The following is a 19,743-nucleotide window of genomic DNA, read 5'->3' on the forward strand; positions in this document are numbered from 1 at the left end:
GGGGTTAGATACAGAGTAAAGCTCCCTCTACACTCTCCCATCAAACCCATCCAGGGCATATACAGCACGGCTTAGATACAGAGTAAAGCTCCCTCTACACTGTCCCATCAAACACTCCCAGGGCAGGTACAGCACGGGTTAGATACAGAGTAAAGCTCCCTCTACACTGTCCCATCAAACACTCCCAGGGCAGGTACAGCACGGGTTAGATACAGAGTAAAGCTCCCTCTACACTGTCCCATCAAACACTCCCAGGGCAGGTACAGCGCGGGTTAGATACAGAGTAAAGCTCCCTCTACACTGTCCCATCAAACACTCCCGGGGCAGGTACAGCGCGGGTTAGATACAGAGTAAAGCACCCCCTACACTGTCCCGTCAAACACTCCCAGGGCAGATACGGTGCGGAATGGTATGGCAAGGTACGATTGCAAGGTGTTGATTGGCCTGAGCAAGTAGCGGCTCTTCACGTGTGAGCCAAGTGAGTCAGCAGGCTTTTCGACTATGGAGAGCATCACACTGATCTTCTCTCAACTTTGACAGGCAGGCACTTCCCATCAGGGGTCACTGGGTATCCAACCTCAATCGATTTCCGCCTCACCCTCAGCCAGTTGTAGTGACTTGTAACTCAGCGCACATCAGGATTTGTGTGTGGCTCAGTAACAAACACCAGGAGGTCCATTTATCCACTGAGTGGGAACTCCGTTTTAGCGCTCCTGGAAGTTGACAGCTTTATTCCTTGTAGTACCCGAAGTGTTGAGGATTAACAGTAGGGAAAGATATTTTTAAAAATTCATTCATGAGATGTCGGCGTCGCTGGCAAGACCAGCATTTATTGCCCATCCCTAATTGCCCTTGAGAAGGTGGTGGTGAGCCGCCTTCTTGAACCGCTGCAGTCCGTGTGGTGAAGGTGCTCCCACAGTGCTGTTAGGGAGGGAGTTCCAGGATTTTGACCCAGCGACGATGAAGAAACGGCTGATATATTTCCAGGTCAGGATGGTGTGTGACTTGGAGGGGAACTTGGAGGTGATGATGTTCCCATGCGCCTGCTGCCCTTGTCCTTCTAGGTGGTAGAGGTCGCGGGTTTGGGAGGTGCTGCCGAAGAAGCCTTGCCAAGTTGCTGCAGTGCATCTTGTAGATGGTTCACACTGCAGCCACGGTGGACTTTCAACCTTTTCCTTCCTGTTCCCACAGACCACACTACGTCACCAATAAGCTCCGGCGAGAGGAGAACAAGGAGGGGCTGTACGTGCTGCGATGGAGTGCTTTGGACTTCAATAAGATTATCATGACTGTTGTGAGTAAGGAAAAGCCTGAGGTACGTGTGCTGCTGGTACAGTTTACTCGTCGATCAGAACGTAACGTACTACTGAAGGGAGTGTGTGGGTGTGACAATGTGTGGTGCTGTGGACTGTGAAGGTTTACGGTGCTTTCTCCCCACACTCTGTCCCAGGTGTACTTGCACTGTACATTGTGTCTGACTGGATTGGGGCGAGGGGCAGTGAGGCTGGGGGGGTTTTCTTCCCACTTCTCACCCCTGCTGGGGAAGTACTCGGCATCTTCGCACAGCGGCAGGCCAGAGAGAGAGAGCCAGAACTTGGTGTAAGGAGGACGGGAAGCACCGACTGCTCCCTGCGGCAGCACGGTGGGACCCTGAGACCAGGCACAGCGCCAAGTTGGCACACACAGCTGAGCTGACACCTATCGCGGGTGAACACTGAAATAATTACTGCCCTCACTGTCATCAGTTCAGGTCCATCTCACTCTTCCCAGCTCGCTTTACTCAGCAATAATGGTAGGGAAGGTGATTTGTTACCACTTGGACCCGCTCAGCAACTCATGTTTAAGGACAGTGGCGGGTCTCGGGCAGAGAATCACGTTACTGACGCGTGTAGAAGTTCACGGGATTCGACACACGATGTGGCCTCACCTCAGTCACTTGTCCTAATCACCAGCGTTCATTGCTTTAACTGTAAACCATTACAAGCACAGGTTAAAAAATTCAAATCCATTTCATCTCAATACTTTTGAAAACGGACTCTCTCTTTAAGAAGGAAATGTCCACTTAATGGTTTTCTTGTCTGATAATGTAGCAGCACTGGGCTGAAGTCAGCAGGGCTGAGGAGTGCTTGCTCATCAGTAATACTAGAAGACTGGAGCAGGGCCAAGTATCACTAATGGATTTGCTTTTAAACTTTAATGTCGAATGGGGCCTGTTCCAAATGGTTACACGAAGTGCTTGTTGCTTTTCTTTTTTTTAAAAATCACAGTATTAATGGAGACAAGGGATTGGAAGATGGGCTCTAAAAAGCCCAAAGCTTTCCCTCAGTCACATTAAGATCACTGATGAGTGTCACAAGAGGAAAGAATTGTTTTTCTGCCGCCCTCATTAACGTTTTGTAGTGGGGCCCCCGAGGGTTCTGGTAGAACCTTTAACCATTGTTTTTGGTCATAATTTGCTTTGTTTCGAAGTGCCTCGCTTTGGGGAAAAATAAAAAGCCCGAGCCCTGCTGCTCGCTTTCTCGTCTCGCACACAAGGACTGGCGCTTGAAGGAGTGGCCATACCTCCGCCGGAGTGTTTAATGGGCGCGATGTCAATACTTCATCGCTACATCCTGTTTCTTATTACAGCTCTTGTACTTGTCTTTGTTTGCGTGCCGAGGGTATTGTTGTGTGTTCCAACAAATGGGAATCTCGTTGCATTATACACGGGGGGAGAGAGTCCTGTCCATTATAGATCACAGAGAATTGCAAATTTCTATATCACACTTTAAAAAAAAAGAGAAAGATAATCAGTTGGAATGTACAGAGTAACTTCCCACCAATAAAAAGTCCTTTCTTCATAACTTTAGAAGTCACTATATTAAAAAAAACCACTGTGATTCCTAGTTGGATCCGCCTAAGAATGATTTGTCTCTACCTGACCCCGTTAAACCTTGTGGCCCTTTTAAGGGATGGGCTAAGTTACACACAGCTGCCCTGCAGCAGCGGAATAGTACACTGTGTGCTGCATGGTGTAACTTACCGTGAGCAGCTTCACAGGAGCTTAGTTCTGTAAACTTTCATATTAAAATGTACTTTAGCAGTAGGGAACCAGTCACATTAGCAAGTGAACAGGAAGAGTTAACCGGTATTGTGTTCAGCACAGATAGTAGAGGACTGACAGAGACCCTCCGTAAGCCAGTCATTTCAGTTAAATTGATACAATATCTTGTGCGTGTTATAATGAAATGACGGAGAGGAGCCCATTACACAGGGAACAAAGACTTTACTGTTAACGAGCTGTGGGTTATTTTTCAATCCGATTAATGATGAAGATAAGGACATGACAGAATCAGGCAGCTCAATGATAGCCATTGTCAGCACAATAAATACTGCTTTCCCACCACGCCTCGGGCTCGATAAAAACAGAACGCTGCGAACAGCGGCTCATGTGCGTGAGAGAGGCCAAGTTCAGAAGGGTCCAACGTGAAGCATAAACCTCTGAACTAATCCAAAAAAATGTTGCTGCTTTTTGAGCTGAGGGAAGCGTCTCCGAGTGTTTCAGGCAATGAATTACCGCTGAAGTGCGGTGACTGCCGAAATGTCGGAAACACACCAACCAGGCAGCTTCCCCGAACAGCGATGTGGTGAATAACTGGTCACTTTGCTTTTTGGTGGCGTTGGTTGGAGGACCATTGAGCGGAAGAACTGCCTGTTCTTTCATCGGTGTCGCTGGATCTTTAATGTCCAGCTGTGCAGATAGACACCACCTCAGTGTAACATTCCACCGAAGGCCCCCCAACATCGCAGCGCGCCCTCGGAGTTGCAGCGTCTGCTACCATTATACTCAAACCCTGTTGCTGGGCTTGAGGTTCCAGACTTCTGACCCAGACCCAGAGGAGTCTGGCACTCATGCTGTTTCTCGCTTTCAAACGCATGACTGCACCCGCTGGGTACTTTCAGCATTTTCTGCGTTTATTTCAGGACTTATGTCAATTTATCCCACTATTATCCACTAGTTCTGTAAAATTTCATGTTTAAAATTTCATTTACCAGTAAGGAACCAGTCATGTTAACAAGTGAGTTAGTAGTTATTCTGTTAGCACAGATAGCAAAGGACTGGCAGAAACCATTAGTAAGCCAGTAATTTGTGTGCTACTCCCTCGCACACTCTCAGGAAAAAATGTGTACAGCATAAAGCATAAGAACGTAAGAATTAGGAGCAGGAGTCGGCCATACGGCCCCTCGAGCCTGCTCCACCATTCAATTAGATCATGGCTGATCTTCGACCTCAACCTGTTCCCCATATCCCTTGATTCCCCTAGAGTCCAAAAATCTGTATCACAGCCTTGAAAATATTGGATATCTGAGTGTAATTTTGAAGGCTGCCCAAACTTCGGCAGTTTGTCTGCCTCTGCCCCTGAGCCCCAGGAGCCTGACCGCCCAGCCCCAAGAGCTTGACCTCCCATCCCCGGCCCTCGGCTCGGCCCGCCCAGCACCAGCCCCAGCCCTCGGCCCACCCAGCCCCAGGAGCCTGACCTCCCAGCCCCAGGAGCCTGACCTCCCGGCCCTCGGCCCGCCCAGCCCCGGCCCTTGGCCCACCCAGCCCCAGGAGCCTGACCCCCCGGCCCTCGGCCCGCCCAGCCCCGGCCCTCGGCCCGCCCATCCCCAAGAGCCTGACCTCCGAGCCTCGGCCCGCCCAGCCCCGGCCCTCGGCCCGCCCAGCCCCAAGAGCCTGACCTCCAAGCCCCAGCCCTCGGCCCGCCCAGCCCGGCCCTCGGCCCGCCCAGCCCTAGCCCTCGGCCCGCCCAGCCCCAAGAGCCTGAGCTCCGAGCCCCAGCCCACGGCCCCATGTCCGCCCACCCTCGGCCCTCGGTCCCCCCAGCCCCAGCCCCAGCCCTCGGCCTGCCCAGCCCCAAGAGCCTGACCTCCGAGCCCCAGCCCTCGGCCCGCCCAGCCCCGGCCCTCGGCCCTCGGTCCCCCCAGCCCCAAGAGCCTGAGCTCCGAGCCCCAGCCCACGGCCCCATGTCCGCCCACCCTCGGCCCTCGGTCCCCCCAGCCCCAGCCCTCGGTCCCCCCAGCCCCAAGAGCCTGACCTCCGAGCCCCAGCCCTCGGCCCGCCCAGCCCAGTCCCGGCCCTCGGCCCGCCCAGCCCTAGCCCTCGGCCCGCCCAGCCCCAAGAGCCTGAGCTCCGAGCCCCAGCCCACGGCCCCATGTCCGCCCACCCTCGGCCCTCGGTCCCCCCAGCCCCAGCCCTCGGCCCGCCCAGCCCTAGCCCTCGGCCCGCCCAGCCCCAAGAGCCTGAGCTCCGAGCCCCAGCCCACGGCCCCATGTCCGCCCGCCCTCGGTCCCCCCAGCCCCAGCCCTCGGCCCGCCCAGCCCCAAGAGCCTGACCTCCCAGCCCTCGGCCCGCCCAGCCCCGGCCCTCGGCCCTCGGTCCCCCCAGCCCCAAGAGCCTGAGCTCCGAGCCCCAACCCACGGCCCCATGTCCGCCCACCCTCGGCCCTCGGTCCCCCCAGCCCCAGCCCTCGGTCCCCCCAGCCCCAAGAGCCTGACCTCCGAGCCCCAGCCCTTGGCCCCTGGTCCGCCCACCCTCGGCCCTCGGTCCCCCCAGCCCCAGCCCTCGGCCCGCCCAGCCCCAAGAGCCTAACCTCCGAGCCCCAGCCCTCGGCCCGCCCAGCCCCGGCCCTCGGCCCTCGGTCCCCCCAGCCCCAAGAGCCTGAGCTCCGAGCCCCAGCCCACGGCCCCATGTCCGCCCACCCTCGGCCCTCGGTCCCCCCAGCCCCAGCCCTCGGTCCCCCCAGCCCCAAGAGCCTGACCTCCGAGCCCCAGCCCTCGGCCCGCCCAGCCCAGTCCCGGCCCTCGGCCCGCCCAGCCCTAGCCCTCGGCCCGCCCAGCCCCAAGAGCCTGAGCTCCGAGCCCCAGCCCACGGCCCCATGTCCGCCCACCCTCGGCCCTCGGTCCCCCCAGCCCCAGCCCTCGGCCCGCCCAGCCCTAGCCCTCGGCCCGCCCAGCCCCAAGAGCCTGAGCTCCGAGCCCCAGCCCACGGCCCCATGTCCGCCCGCCCTCGGTCCCCCCAGCCCCAGCCCTCGGCCCGCCCAGCCCCAAGAGCCTGACCTCCCAGCCCTCGGCCCGCCCAGCCCCGGCCCTCGGCCCTCGGTCCCCCCAGCCCCAAGAGCCTGAGCTCCGAGCCCCAGCCCACGGCCCCATGTCCGCCCACCCTCGGCCCTCGGTCCCCCCAGCCCCAGCCCTCGGTCCCCCCAGCCCCAAGAGCCTGACCTCCGAGCCCCAGCCCTTGGCCCCTGGTCCGCCCACCCTCGGCCCTCGGTCCCCCCAGCCCCAGCCCTCGGCCCGCCCAGCCCCAAGAGCCTAACCTCCGAGCCCCAGCCCTCGGCCCGCCCAGCCCCGGCCCTCGGCCCTCGGTCCCCCCAGCCCCAAGAGCCTGAGCTCCGAGCCCCAGCCCACGGCCCCATGTCCGCCCACCCTCGGCCCTCGGTCCCCCCAGCCCCAGCCCTCGGTCCCCCCAGCCCCAAGAGCCTGACCTCCGAGCCCCAGCCCTCGGCCCGCCCAGCCCAGTCCCGGCCCTCGGCCCGCCCAGCCCTAGCCCTCGGCCCGCCCAGCCCCAAGAGCCTGAGCTCCGAGCCCCAGCCCACGGCCCCATGTCCGCCCACCCTCGGCCCTCGGTCCCCCCAGCCCTCGGTCCCCCCAGCCCCAAGAGCCTGACCTCCGAGCCCCAGCCCTCGGCCCGCCCAGCCCAGTCCCGGCCCTCGGCCCGCCCAGCCCTAGCCCTCGGCCCGCCCAGCCCCAAGAGCCTGAGCTCCGAGCCCCAGCCCACGGCCCCATGTCCGCCCACCCTCGGCCCTCGGTCCCCCCAGCCCCAGCCCTCGGCCCGCCCAGCCCTAGCCCTCGGCCCGCCCAGCCCCAAGAGCCTGAGCTCCGAGCCCCAGCCCACGGCCCCATGTCCGCCCACCCTCGGCCCTCGGTCCCCCCAGCCCCAGCCCTCGGCCCGCCCAGCCCCAAGAGCCTGACCTCCGAGCCCCAGCCCTCGGCCCGCCCAGCCCCGGCCCTCGGCCCTTGGTCCCCCCAGCCCCAAGAGCCTGAGCTCCGAGCCCCAGCCCACGGCCCCATGTCCGCCCACCCTCGGTCCCCCCAGCCCCAGCCCTCGGTCCCCCCAGCTCCAAGAGCCTGACCTCCAAGCCCCAGCCCTTGGCCCCTGGTCCGCCCACCCTCGGCCCTGGGTCCCCCGAGCCCTCGGCCCTCGGTCCCCCCAGCCCCAAGAGCCTGACCTCCGAGCCCTCGGCCCCGGTCCGCCCAGCCCCGGCCCTCGGCCCCCGGTCCGCCCAGCCCCAGCCCCAACCCCAGCCCCAACCCCAGCCCCAGCCCTCGGCCCTCCGAGCCCCATCACAGAATGGTTCGCATGACAATCGCGCCTCAGAGGAGGGGAATGCCGGTTTCCTTTTTAAAAGGGGAAGGACAGTTTTCTAGTCTGTATATTTTCTGTTCCGGCACTGACTGTGTTTCTCTGTTTCTCTTTCAGTTTGAATTATTGAAAGGTTCTGGGGGGTTTCAGGACATCAAGCAGTTTCAGATTGAGAGGAAGGCCTCGGATGCTTACGTACTGCAGGGCTGGGAGCGATCATTCCCCAGTGTGAAGGAGCTGCTCGAGAGCCTGAAGGGCTGCTTGCTGAAATCGGGCAACGAGAGCTACATGGTGAAGAAGTGTTGCCCGCCTCTTCCACATGGTAAAGAGCATCGTCAGGCTTGGCGAGACTCTTTGGAAATGTCTTGTTTTATTTATATTTTTTCGCCTTGTGCCCTTTCTACGGAATCAGTGTGCCATGCACCAAACCCGCGAGGGCAAAAAGAAAGAAAAACTTGCATTTTGTAGCACCTTTCATGGCCACCGCATGTCACAAAACACTTTACAGCCAATGAAGTACTTTTTGAAGTGCAGTCACTGTTGTAATGTAGGAAACGCAGCAGCCAATTGTGCGCACAGCAAGCTCCCACAAACAGCAATGTGATAATGACCCAAATAATTTTTTTTTAGTGATGTTGGTTGAGGGATAAATATTAACGAGGACACTGGGGAGAACTTCCCTGTTCTTCTTCGAAATAGTGCCGCGGGATCTTTTACATCCACCTGAGAGAGCAGATGGGGCCTCGGTTTAACGTCTCACCCGAAAGACGGCACCTCCGACAGTGCGGCGCTCCCTCAGTACTGCCCCTCCGACTGTGCGGCACTCCCTCAGTACTGTCGCTCCGACAGTGTGGCGCTCCCTCCGTCCCGCCCCTCCGACAGTGCGGCGCTCCCTCGGTCCCGCCCCTCCGACAGTGCGGCGCTCCCTCGGTCCCGCCCCTCCGACAGTGCGGCGCTCCCTCGGTACTGCACTGGAGTGTCAGCCTAGATTTTTGTGGGAGGAGGAAAAATTTGCTTATTAAAATAAAAATAAAAAACACTTGCGGTTTTGGCTTTCAGAATTCTCCAATTTACTGGTAACGAGGAACATCAAAGACAGCGACATTCGGCCACTCACAGCTCAGCTAAACCTGAGCCAGCTGAGCTTCCACCAGATACGGAAGGAGGAGATCGTTCAGGTGAGTTTGTGCCACACCCCAGCAAAGCGGTTTGTTATCGTGCATTAGGCTGTTGACAAGATCGCTGTCTAGCCCCCCTTCCTTCCTCCTCCAGGTCTGCTCTGTGAGGGCCAGAGCTGCTGGATATCTGAAGTTGCCTCCGGCTTCACTCTTGCTGTGCCTCCCAGTCATTCCTAAAGAAAATATCTATCTTCAGCCCCCAGCGGTACCTCGAGGTCCAGAGGCCGGTCGAGCAGCAGGTCTGTCAATGGAACATACCATTGATTCAAAAAAAAACCCCCCCCACAAGATAACTATGGATGAGGAAGGCCATTCAACCCATCTTATTTTATCCAACCACAATGACCCTGCGCTGCCCCACTGCAACATCCAATTCTTTGCTGAAGTTTTTTGCCTATCTGGCACTCCGTTCCAAGTGTTGTTCACTCTTTCTGCAAACCTTAATTTCCTGATATCAGCCCTGTCCCACTCCCACAATTGAATTCAAGATAATATTGCAGGTTAACTTCGACCCTGCCCTGAACGAAGGTGCCTCTCTCCAAGTTCTCCTCTCGGATGCCTCCTGAAAAGCCTGTCTCTCCAGTCTTTCCTCAGCACTCTCTAAAACTAATAATAGTATGGAACTCTCTTTCTCGAAATCAATTTTTTTTTTAAAGCCCTGGGGGGGACATTCCTGTATAAATGGTTCCTCGTGTTTGTGTGACATTTATTTGGGTGTTTCAGTGAAATAGCGGTGAGGCGATTGAGGCCAGCGTGCTGAGAGATTGTACGCTGGTTTCCCCACAGCCTAATGCCAGGGCCAGAATGTTGTTTACGAGGTGGTGTCGTGTTTGTGGTTCGACTCCGCTGGTTTAGCGTGTTCAGTAACAAAGGCTGATCTACGCACGCAATCTATGGCAGAAAGTGTTTTTGTGGCCAAAGGTATTTGCCCTTGGAATTTCAAACAAGAAACAACAGAGCAATGGTTTGTGTTTTGCGCTTGTGTTCACTGTAAACTCAATGCTGAATCTCCTAAATGTGTTTTATTTTCCTTTTACTACCGCTCCAGTTTTCTCCTCTCTTCCCCCACCGGAGCCGTCGAGCCCTTGCTGGGGTACAGCTCCACCGAAGCCAGTCAGCCTCTAATAACCCTTCCCAAGTGCCCATTATTCATGTGCAGGTCAGCAGGCTGTTTGACTGCCAGTGGCATCACAACTGAACCCAACCCTGTTCTCACCTGACATGCATGCGTACTGCACTTCCCGCAGGGGTTGATGGGGAGCGTGTGCCTGGTGTGTTTCCCCTCTCTAATCTGCCAGAGCTCAGGCCCATGATAACTCTCCTCCTACCACCACAGCTAGAATACTGCGTGCTGTTCTGGTCACCACATTACAGGAAGGATGTGATTGCACTGGAGAGGGTGCAGAGGAGATTTACGAGGATGTTGCCAGCACTGGAGAATTTTAGCTATGAGGAAAGATTGGATAGGCTGGAGTTGTTTTCTTTGGCACAGCGGAGATTTAATTGAGCTGTATAAAATTATGAGGTGCTGAGATAGAGTGGATAGGAAGGACCTATTTCCCCTAGCTGAGAGGTCAATAACCAGGGGAACTATATCTGAAGTAATTGGTCGAAGGATTAGAGGGGAGTTGAGGAGAACTTTTTTCACCCAGAGGGTGCTGGGGGTCTGGAACTCACTGCCTGAAAGGGGGGTAGAGGCAGAAACCCTCATCGCGGTTAAAAAGTACTTGGATATGTGCTTGAAGTGCCGTAACCTGCAGGGCTACGGACCAAGAGCTGGAAAGTGGGATTAGGCTGGAGAGCTCTTTGTCGGGCAGCACAGACACGATGGGCCAAATTGCCTCCTCCTGTGCTGTAAACTTCTGTGATTCTATGAGATGAGCATAGACCGAGGATTGAGCTGGGGCTATTCCTGGTCTTTATGGCCTTCCATTAATTTTTATTACTCTGAATGTCACCAGGCGAGAGGGTGAGCAGCTGAGCTGCCCCCAGACGACCTCTCCTTGCCACTGTAGAACTGGGCACAGTGGTTGGTGCAAATACATTTCAAAATATAGAATTACGTAGAATATTCAGCACAGAAGCAGACCATTCGGCCCAACCGGCCTGTGCTGGTGTTTATACCCAACACCAGTCTCCTCCCATTCCAGCCACCTCATCTCAGCCTTTCAACATATCTTTCTATTCCCATTCCTCTCGTGCACCCGTCTAGTTTCCTTTTGAAAGTCTCTATGCTATTTGCCTCGACCGCTTCCTGTGGTAGCGATTTCCACATTCTAACCACTCTGGATAAAAACATTTTTCCTTATTTCCCTATTGGATTTATTAGCAGCTAACAACATAAAGGGGAACCCAAAAGTTTTTTATAAACAAATAAAGAGTAAAAGGATATTCCAAGGAAGGATGGGGCCGATTCGGGACCAAGAAGGAGAGCTTCCTGTGGAGGCAGCGGGCTGAGGCGCTAAATGAGTACTTTGGCCGCACCCTCTTTAGTGAAGACAGATGCAATGAGGCAGGAGCGATATTGGATCGGATAAAAATAGATGAAGAGGATGTACTTAAAAGGTTGGCAGTCCTCAAAGTAGAAAAGTCACCTGGTCCAGATGGGATGCGTCGGAGGTTACTGAGGGAAGTAAGGGTGGAAATTGCAGCGGCTCTGACCTTGGCCAGAGGGCTGGAGGATTGCAAATGTCACACCCCTGTTTAAAAAAGGGAATGGTGATAAACCCGGCAACTCCAGGCCAGTCCTCCCAACGTTGGTGGTGAGGAAACTTTGAGACAAAATTAATTGACATTTGGAAAGGTATGTGCGAATAAATGAATGTCGGCACGGATTTGTTCAAGGCAAAGCTTGTTTGACTGACTTGATCAAGTCCTTTGATGAAGCAGCGGAGAGGGTTAATGAGGGCAGTGCGGTTGATGTGTCTATGGACTTTCAAAAAGCGTTTGACAAAGTACCACATAATAGACTTGTTAGTAAAACTAAAGCCCATGGGATTGAAGGGACAGTGGCAGCACGGATATAAAATTGGCAGAGGGACAGGAATCAGTTTTGATGCTCGGGTAATATTAGAATCAGAAATGATGCAATGAGTCTTAATTTCAGCACCGTGGTGGTGTGGACTGGAGGGTGAGCATGTTTGAAAGAAAGAAAAGAACTTGTATTCATGCTGCACCTTTCACGACCACCGGATGTCCCAAAGCGTTTCAGATCAGATTCAGTTTCAGATTAGATTTATTTGCCATATGTAACAAGTACAATGGAATGCTTGTTCCCCGTAGGGACGCGTCAGCTATGCATACAGCGCCGCGTTCAGAGTCAATACAATGGCTTCCCGTGGCAGTGGGAGCACGATGTCCCTCAGCCGCTCCGTCCTCCTCTTCACCGCGGCCTCCTCCTCACTGTTGCCGGCTCCACGTGTGGTGGCCTGCTTCTCCCGCTCTGGCCACCATGCCCGGCTCCCCTCCTCCCAGCCGGACTGCGAGTTACCCGAAATGGAGCTGCCGGCCGACGTGCTGCAGCGTGTCGTCGAGTCTGCTGCTGCTGCTCGTTGCGCTGCGCTCCTCTGCCCGACTCGCTGAACACATCGTCGGGATGTGAATGCTCCATCGCCGGCTCCACGGCCCGGGGCCTACTTCTCTCTCTTCACGGGTCGGCCTCTGGCCGCCATGCTCGGCTCCCCTCCTAGTCGGAATTCCTTCCCGCCGAGGAGCTGCCGGCCAATGTGCTCCAGCGGGTCAGCTTGGCTGCTGCTGCTGCTCACCGCGCTGCGCTGCCTCTGCCCGACTCGCCGATTAAGTATTTTTTGAAGTGTAGTCACCGTTGTAATGCAGGAAATGTGGCAGTCGATTTGCTCACAGCAAGATCCCACAACAGCAATGTGATAATGTCCAGATAATCTGTTTGTGATGTTGATTGAGGGATAAATATTGGCCCCAGGACACCGGGGAGAACTCCCCAGCTCTTCTTCGAAATAGTGCCATGGGATCTTATACATCCACCTGCGAGAGCAGACGGGACCTTCAGTTCAATGTCTCACCTTGAAAAAAGAAGGCTGAGGGGTGACCTAATAGAGGTCTTTAAAATTATGAAAAATGTTGATAGAGTGGGTACAGAGTGTTTCCACTTGTGGGGAAGAGCAAAACTAGAGGCCGTCAATATAAGATAGTCACCAAGAAATCCAATAGGGAATTCAGAAGAAACTTCTTTACCCAGAGAGTGGTGAGAATGTGGAACTCGCTACCACAGGGAGTGGTTGAGATGCATTTAAGGGGAGGCTGGACAAGCATCTGAGGGAGAAGGGAATCGAGGGTTATGCTGATAGAGTTAGATGAGGAAAGACGGGAGGAGGCTCGAGTGGAGCATAAACGCCGGCATGGACTAATTGGGCCGAATGGCCTGTTTCGGCGCCGTATATCCTGTGTAATCCTGTGTAATGTAATCGTAAACACACCCTCAGTACTGCACTGGAGTCTCAGCCGTGCTGATGTGCTTAAGAACTCACAACCTTCTGACTCGAGGTGAGAGTGCGACCGCTGAGCCGCGGAACTTAGAAGGAGCATGAGAGGAACTTTCAGAGGGAGCAACGACCATAGTTTTATCGATGAATATGACACAGAGAGGTTAGAAAGGACAATGGGAGTTGGACACCAAAATTGAGAGAATTGCCGATTAGGTGAAAGCTGCTGCTTGTCCACAGAGTGTGAAACTGGTTTTCGTCCTGCAGTTGGGGGCAACAGCAATGGAAGCAGGGGATTCCCTACCAGAGGAAGGGGGAGGACCAGAGCACCGAGGCCTCATAGCAAAAGCCATTGAAATATGCGCGCACCTTGGGCAGACGTATCAGTCGGGTGTTCCGGTGTTATATGTGGTTTCTTTATTAGTTATCGAGCCACGTATCCTATTTGAGCTGGCTTTCCAGCAGACTGTTTTAATGAGTGGTGTGGGGCCGGGGTGGGGGGCACGTTTGCCCCATGTTTTAGGTTATTTTCTTTCCTCTTTGGGCCCCGTCACAACACGTGCCATTTCCCAACCTGTAAGGTGAGCGTGCGAGTAAACTCTGAATCTCACTCCATGTGGCCCTCGAGTTGGGCACGCTCAGATTTGTGCCCAGAGCATAATTCTCAGTTGTCCCGTTTTTTTAAGCAGGGCATCCCGACAACGGTGATCCAGGTTTCCAAGCTGGTTGCATCAGCTGATTGGCCAGAAGGATCATGTAATCCATCCGGCCTCAGGACAGAAATCCGCTGACCCTGTGGGAATCCCTCATGAATCTCCTGGAGTCTGGAGACCCAAATTTAAAACCCTATTGCGCAGAGTGATCCAGCGCCATGGCGAGTTAATACACCAACGCACCATGCCATAATATCATGAGAGCAAATGGCCGTTGGTGAGTATTGAGTATTTCGTACGGGCACCGACACTTTCAAATAATTATGTTTAATTTCTGTTTGCAGGAGCACCATCTGGGACGTGGAACTAGGATGAATATCTATGCCGGTAGATTTTGCATCCGAGGTGAAATGGAGGAGGAGGAGGAGATGGACTCTTCCAGTGGACCGAGCCTCAGTGAAGCAAGGGATATCCGTGTGGTGTTGAAAGTGCTTGACCCCAGTCACAGGGACATTGCATTGGTGAGAAAAACAGAAGGGAATCTGTGAAAGTCACAACTGCATCAGTAATCTCAATCACACTACCGGGGCCTGCGAACGATTGAAAGACAGAAGTGCTTGCATTTCCACAGCGCCTTTCACAACCTCAGGACGTCCCAAAGTGCTTTACAGCCAGTGAAGTATTTTTGAAGTGTAGTCACTGTTGGAATGTAGGAAATGCGGCAGCCAATTTGCGCACAGCAAGCTCCCACAAACAGCAATGTGGTAATGAATTCCCCATCTCTCCTTTGAAATAGTGCCAATGGGATCTTTTACACCTACCTGAGGGAGCAGATGGGGCCTCGGTTTAACGTCTCATCCGAAAGACAGCACTACCGATGGTGCGGCGCTCCCTCAGTACTGCCCCTCAGACAGTGCAGCGCTCCCTCAGTACTGCCCCTCGGACAGTGCGGCGCTCCCTCAGTACTGCCCCTCGGACAGTGCGGCGCTCCCTCAGTACTGCCCCTCGGACAGTGCGGCTCTCCCTCAGTACTGCCCCTCGGACAGTGCGGCGCTCCCTCAGTACTGCCCCTCGGACAGTGCGGCGCTCCCTCAGTACTGCCCCTCCGACAGTGCGGCACTCCCTCAGTACTGCCCCTCCGACAGTGCGGCACTCCCTCAGTACTGCCCCTCCGACAGTGCGGCGCTCCCTCAGTACTGCCCCTCGGACAGTGCGGCGCTCCCTCAGTACTGCCCCTTCGACAGTGCGGCGCTCCCTCAGTACTGCCCCTCCGACAGTGCGGCGCTCCCTCAGTACTGCCCCTCGGACAGTGCGGCGCTCCCTCAGTACTGCCCCTCCGACAGTGCGGCGCTCCCTCAGTACTGCCCCTCCGACAGTGCGGCTCTCCCTCATCACTGCACTGGAGTGTCACTGGAGTGGGACCTGAACCCATGACCTGCTGCCTCAGAGGCGAGAGTGCCGCCCACTGAGCTCTGTGTTGTGGCCACCCAACGAGAGGCAACATTGAAGATGTCACTTCAGGAGGAAGGAGAGTTATGAAGATGGGGTTGACAGCAAAAGACTGATGGGGAAGTTGGTGTGTTCTTGAGGACAGCGGTTCAGGGCTGTGGAGAGTATTGAGCAGTTAGAATGTTGCATGGACAGTAACTCAGTCGAGGAGTTTAAATACATGCAAAAACTGTAAGATTAAAACGATGAGCCCCTAGCCTTGTGATGATGAGGAGCAGCCATCACCGCAGGTTATTTACGCCAGTTTACCGTTCACAGCCCCGAATGGTACAGAAGGTAAATAAATTGGGACCATCGTATCAGCAGATTTAAATGAGTAAAAATGTAGGAATATAGAAACCTGGAAAGGACTACTGCAGTCTTAGAGTATCGGCGTCTAGGAAATATCATCTCCCAAATGTTAATTCAAAGAGCCACAAAGATTTGGAATAACTTGCTGGGTGGGGTGGAAGAGGAAAAAAGATTCATGTTCAACATGCTGCTGGAGGTTGGAGTGGGAGAGTTTGGGTCCCAGAGGGCTAAGCTTTGACCTGCTGAATGGCCATGTCTTATATTTGTACATTTTCTTTCGTGATTATGTGTTTGTTATGTGATCCTACTTGTTTTAGAATTGGGGTTTTGATAATCCAGCGTGCAGGTATGTGTGTGTTTAATACCTGGCAGAAACTGTGCTTTACTCTTGATCAGAAAGGATCAGGTTCTTGTGTGTATTCCACGCTGGGACTGCAGCTCGGGTCCACTGTATCGGTTTACTTTCCAGCGGCTTCAATCATTTTCAGACCCAATTGTTTGGCTCGTGTTGATTGACCTGGTTTAACTTTTGTTTTTCCTTTGCAGGCTTTCTTCGAGCTGGCCAGTCTGATGAGTCAGATATCTCACGCTCACCTAGCCTTTGTTCACGGAGTCTGTGTGCGAGGCTCAGAAAGTAATTTACATTTTTTTTATCCTTTATATTTCAGTGTTTAGTTTTATATTTGTTTGTGAGGTGGAGCTGAAACCCTTCAATAGCTTTTCAGTGACTGTTATTCTTTAGAAATAGGAGTGAGGGAGGGGAGAGGAGTGAGAGAGGAAGGGGAGAGGAGTGAGGGAGTGAGAGAGGAAGGGGAGAGGAGAGGGGGAGAGGAGTGAGGGAGGGGGAGAGGAGTGAGGGAGGGGGAGAGGGGTGAGTGAGGGAGGGGGAGAGGGGTGAGGGAGGGAGGGGAGAGGAGTGAGGGAGGGAGGGGAGAGGAGTGAGGGAGGGAGGGGGAGAGGGGTGTGGGAGGGGAGAGGGGTGTGGGAGGGGAGAGGGGTGTGGGAGGGAGGGGGAGAGGAGTGGGAGGGGAGAGGGGTGTGGGAGGGAGGGGGAGAGGAGGGGGAGGGGAGAGGAGTGAGGGAGGGAGGGGGAGAGGGGTGTGGGAGGGGGAGAGGGGTGTGGGAGGGAGGGGGAGAGGAGTGAGAGAGGAAGGGGAGAGGAGTGAGGGAGGGAGGGGAGAGGAGGGAGGGAGGAGGGGGAGAGGAGTGAGGAGGAGGGGAGAGGAGTGAGGGAGGGAGGGGGAGAGGAGGGAGGGAGGGGAGAGGAGTGAGGGAGGGTGGGGAGAGGAGTGAGGGAGGGAGGGGGAGAGGAGTGAGGAAGGGAGGGGGTGAGGAGTGTGGGAGGGAGGGGGAGAGGAGTGAGGGAGGGAGGGGGAGAGGAGTGAGGGAGGGAGGGGGAGAGGAGTGAGGGTGGGTGGGGAGAGGAGTGAGGAGGGGGGGGGAGAGGAGTGTGGGAGGAGGGGGAGAGGAGTGTGGGAGGGAGGGGAGAGGAGTGTGGGAGGGAGGGGGAGGGGTGAGGGAGGGGGCGAGGGTGAGGGAGGGGAGAGTGAGGGAGGGGGAGAGGAGTGTGGGAGGGAGGAGGAGAGCAGTGAGGGAGGAGTGAGGGAGGGAGGGGAGAGGAGTGAGGGAGGGGAGAGGAGTGAGGGAGGGAGGGGGAGAGGAGTGAGGGAGGGGGAGAGGAGTGTGGGAGGGAGGGGGAGAGGAGTGAGGGAGGGGGAGAGGAGTGTGGGAGGGAGGGGAGAGGAGTGTGGGAGGGAGGGGGAGAGGAGTGTGGGAGGGAGGGGGAGAGAGGAGTGAGGGAGGGGGAGAGGAGTGAGGGAGGGAGGGGGAGAGGAGTGTGGGAGGGAGGAGGGGGGAGAGGAGGGAGGGAGGGGGAGAGGAGGGAGGGGGAGGGGAGGGGGAGAGGGTGTGGGAGGGGGAGAGGGGTGTGGGAGGGAGGGGGAGAGGAGTGAGGGAGGGAGGGGGAGAGGAGTGAGGGAGGGAGGGGGAGAGGAGTGAGGGAGGGAGGGGGAGAGGAGTGAGGGAGGGAGGGGGAGCGGAGTGAGGGAGGGAGGGAGGGGGAGAGGAGGGAGGGGGAGGGAGGGGGAGAGGAGGGAGGGGGAGAGGAGTGAGGGAGGGAGGGGGAGAGGAGTGAGGGAGGGGGAGAGGAGTGAGGGAGGGAGGGGGAGAGGAGTGAGGGAGGGAGGGGGAGAGGAGTGAGGGAGGGAGGGGGAGAGGAGTGAGGGAGGGAGGGGGAGAGGAGTGAGGGAGGGAGGGGGAGAGGAGTGAGGGAGGGAGGGGGAGAGGAGTGAGGGAGGGAGGGGGAGAGGAGTGAGGGAGGGAGGGGGAGAGGAGTGAGGGAGGGAGGGGAGAGAGGAGTGAGGGAGGGAGGGGGAGAGGAGTGAGGGAGGGAGGGGGAGAGGAGTGAGGGAGGGAGGGGGAGGAGGAGGGAGGGAGGGGGAGAGGAGTGAGGGAGGGAGGGGGAGAGGAGTGAGGGAGGGAGGGGGAGAGGAGTGAGGGAGGGAGGGGGAGAGGAGTGAGGGAGGGAGGAGGAGAGGAGTGAGGGAGGGAGGGGGAGAGGAGTGAGGGAGGGAGGGGAGAGGGAGGAGGGGGAGAGGAGGGAGGGAGGGGGAGAGGAGGGAGGGAGGGGGAGAGGAGGGAGGGAGGGGGAGAGGAGGGAGGTGGGGGAGAGGAGTGGGAGGGAGGGGAGAGGAGGGAGGGAGGGGGAGGGAGGGAGGGGTGGGGAGAGGAGGGAGGGGTAGAGGAGGGAGGGAGGGGGAGAGGAGTGAGGGAGGGGAGAGGAGTGAGGAGGGAGGGGGAGAGGAGGGAGGGGGAGAGGAGGGAGGGGGAGAGGAGGGAGGGGGAGAGGAGTGAGGGAGGGAGGGAGGAGGGAGGGGAGAGGATGGAGGGAGGAGGAGGGAGGGAGGGGAGAGGAGTGAGGGAGGGGGGGGGAGAGGATGGAGGGATGGAGGGGAGAGAGGAGGGAGGGAGGGGAGAGGAGTGAGGGAGGGAGGGAGGAGGGGAGAGGAGTGAGGGAGGGAGGGGAGAGGATGGAGGGAGGGGAGGGAGGGAGGGGGAGAGGATGGAGGGAGGGGGAGAGGAGGGAGGGGAGAGGAGTGAGGGAGGGAGGGGGAGAGGAGTGAGGGAGGGAGGGGGAGAGGAGTGAGGGAGGCAGGGGGAGAGGATGGAGGGAGGGGGAGAGGAGTGAGGGAGGGAGGGGGAGAGGAGTGGGGGAGAGGAGTGAGGGAGGGAGGGGGAGAGGATGGAGAGAGGGGAGAGGAGTGGGATAAGGTGCAAAGGCAAGTAAGTGAGGTTAATGTATAAAAATAAATGGGGATGTTGGGTGTAATTGGCATTTCCTGTCCTCAGTGATCTTTCAGGCATGTGCTACACCTAGAAATAAAGTCCGAGCCGGTCGACACAGCTTTTAAACTTTGCTCGCCCTCCTGGCCTGTGGGTCAGTGCTCACTGTGAGGATGCTGCAAAGCACATTCTCTTCCGAGACTGTCACGTTACAGGTGCAGTCGGCATTGCTGTGTCTTGCTGGGTTTTTTTTGGACACCGTTCACAGACTTTCTCTGACTGGTCAGTGGGCACATCACATGTCTGCTGCTTGGCTGAATGTTCATGTCCATCAAAACAGTTCTTTCCACCTCCACCTTTCGTTGTATAAAATCTTGCCTTTAGTGCATTCTGTCACACCTCAAAATGTCACATTTTGCGATGGGTTCAACCCATTTTTTTTTTTTTAAAAGAGAAATATAAGCCAGTCATTTAATTCTGGATTCTTCTGATGCAGAGCCAGAAGTTTGCAAGCAGCTGCAGTGACCCAGATTTGCATATTTAGATCACTTTCCCACAGGGAATACTTGAGCTGTTCCTTTACTGGGACAGGGCAGGTTAAACACAGCTCCATCACAGCAGCCAGTCTGGGGAGGACTACCTGTGAGCAACGCCATCAGAGATCTGCTCGTGCACATATACAAGCCAGGAGATGGGAGTGACTAAATGCTTTAATCTTATCTCAAAAAGTAATCAGAAAGGCTAATAGAATGTTGTCCTTTATCTCAAGTGGCTGGATCACAAAGGGGGAGGAAGTGATGCTCCAGCTGTCTGGGCCAGACCCCATCCGAAATACTTCGATTCAAATCATGTGCAACAAATTGCGCACTTGATTCCTAAATAGTGCCAGCTTCCCTCAGTTGGGAGCTCATTTTCCTCTGGCTCAAACGCCTGTTTGTTTAAGCCCTGCGCTGCATTAACTAGGCCGCCGC

The 19,743-nt window shown here is 56.2% G+C and overlaps 1 protein-coding gene across 2 annotated transcripts in view; it reads left to right on the forward strand.

The window, feature by feature from the left end:
* tyk2 (tyrosine kinase 2) overlaps nucleotides 1-19,743 on the forward strand; it is a 141,710-nt gene that overhangs the window by 86,391 nt on the left and 35,576 nt on the right. For both annotated transcript variants that reach the window (XM_085971866.1, XM_085971867.1), the window contains exons 9-13: nucleotides 1,192-1,315; nucleotides 7,517-7,721; nucleotides 8,459-8,577; nucleotides 14,035-14,211; nucleotides 16,037-16,124. In XM_085971866.1, the coding sequence (XP_085827992.1) occupies nucleotides 1,192-1,315; nucleotides 7,517-7,721; nucleotides 8,459-8,577; nucleotides 14,035-14,211; nucleotides 16,037-16,124 (713 nt within the window). The remainder of the gene's footprint in view (nucleotides 1-1,191; nucleotides 1,316-7,516; nucleotides 7,722-8,458; nucleotides 8,578-14,034; nucleotides 14,212-16,036; nucleotides 16,125-19,743) is intronic.

The sequence above is a fragment of the Somniosus microcephalus genome, chromosome 31, assembly GCF_052327205.1.
Source record: "Somniosus microcephalus isolate GS21.2 chromosome 31, FLI_Smic_1.0, whole genome shotgun sequence".
NCBI lineage: Eukaryota > Metazoa > Chordata > Chondrichthyes > Squaliformes > Somniosidae > Somniosus > Somniosus microcephalus.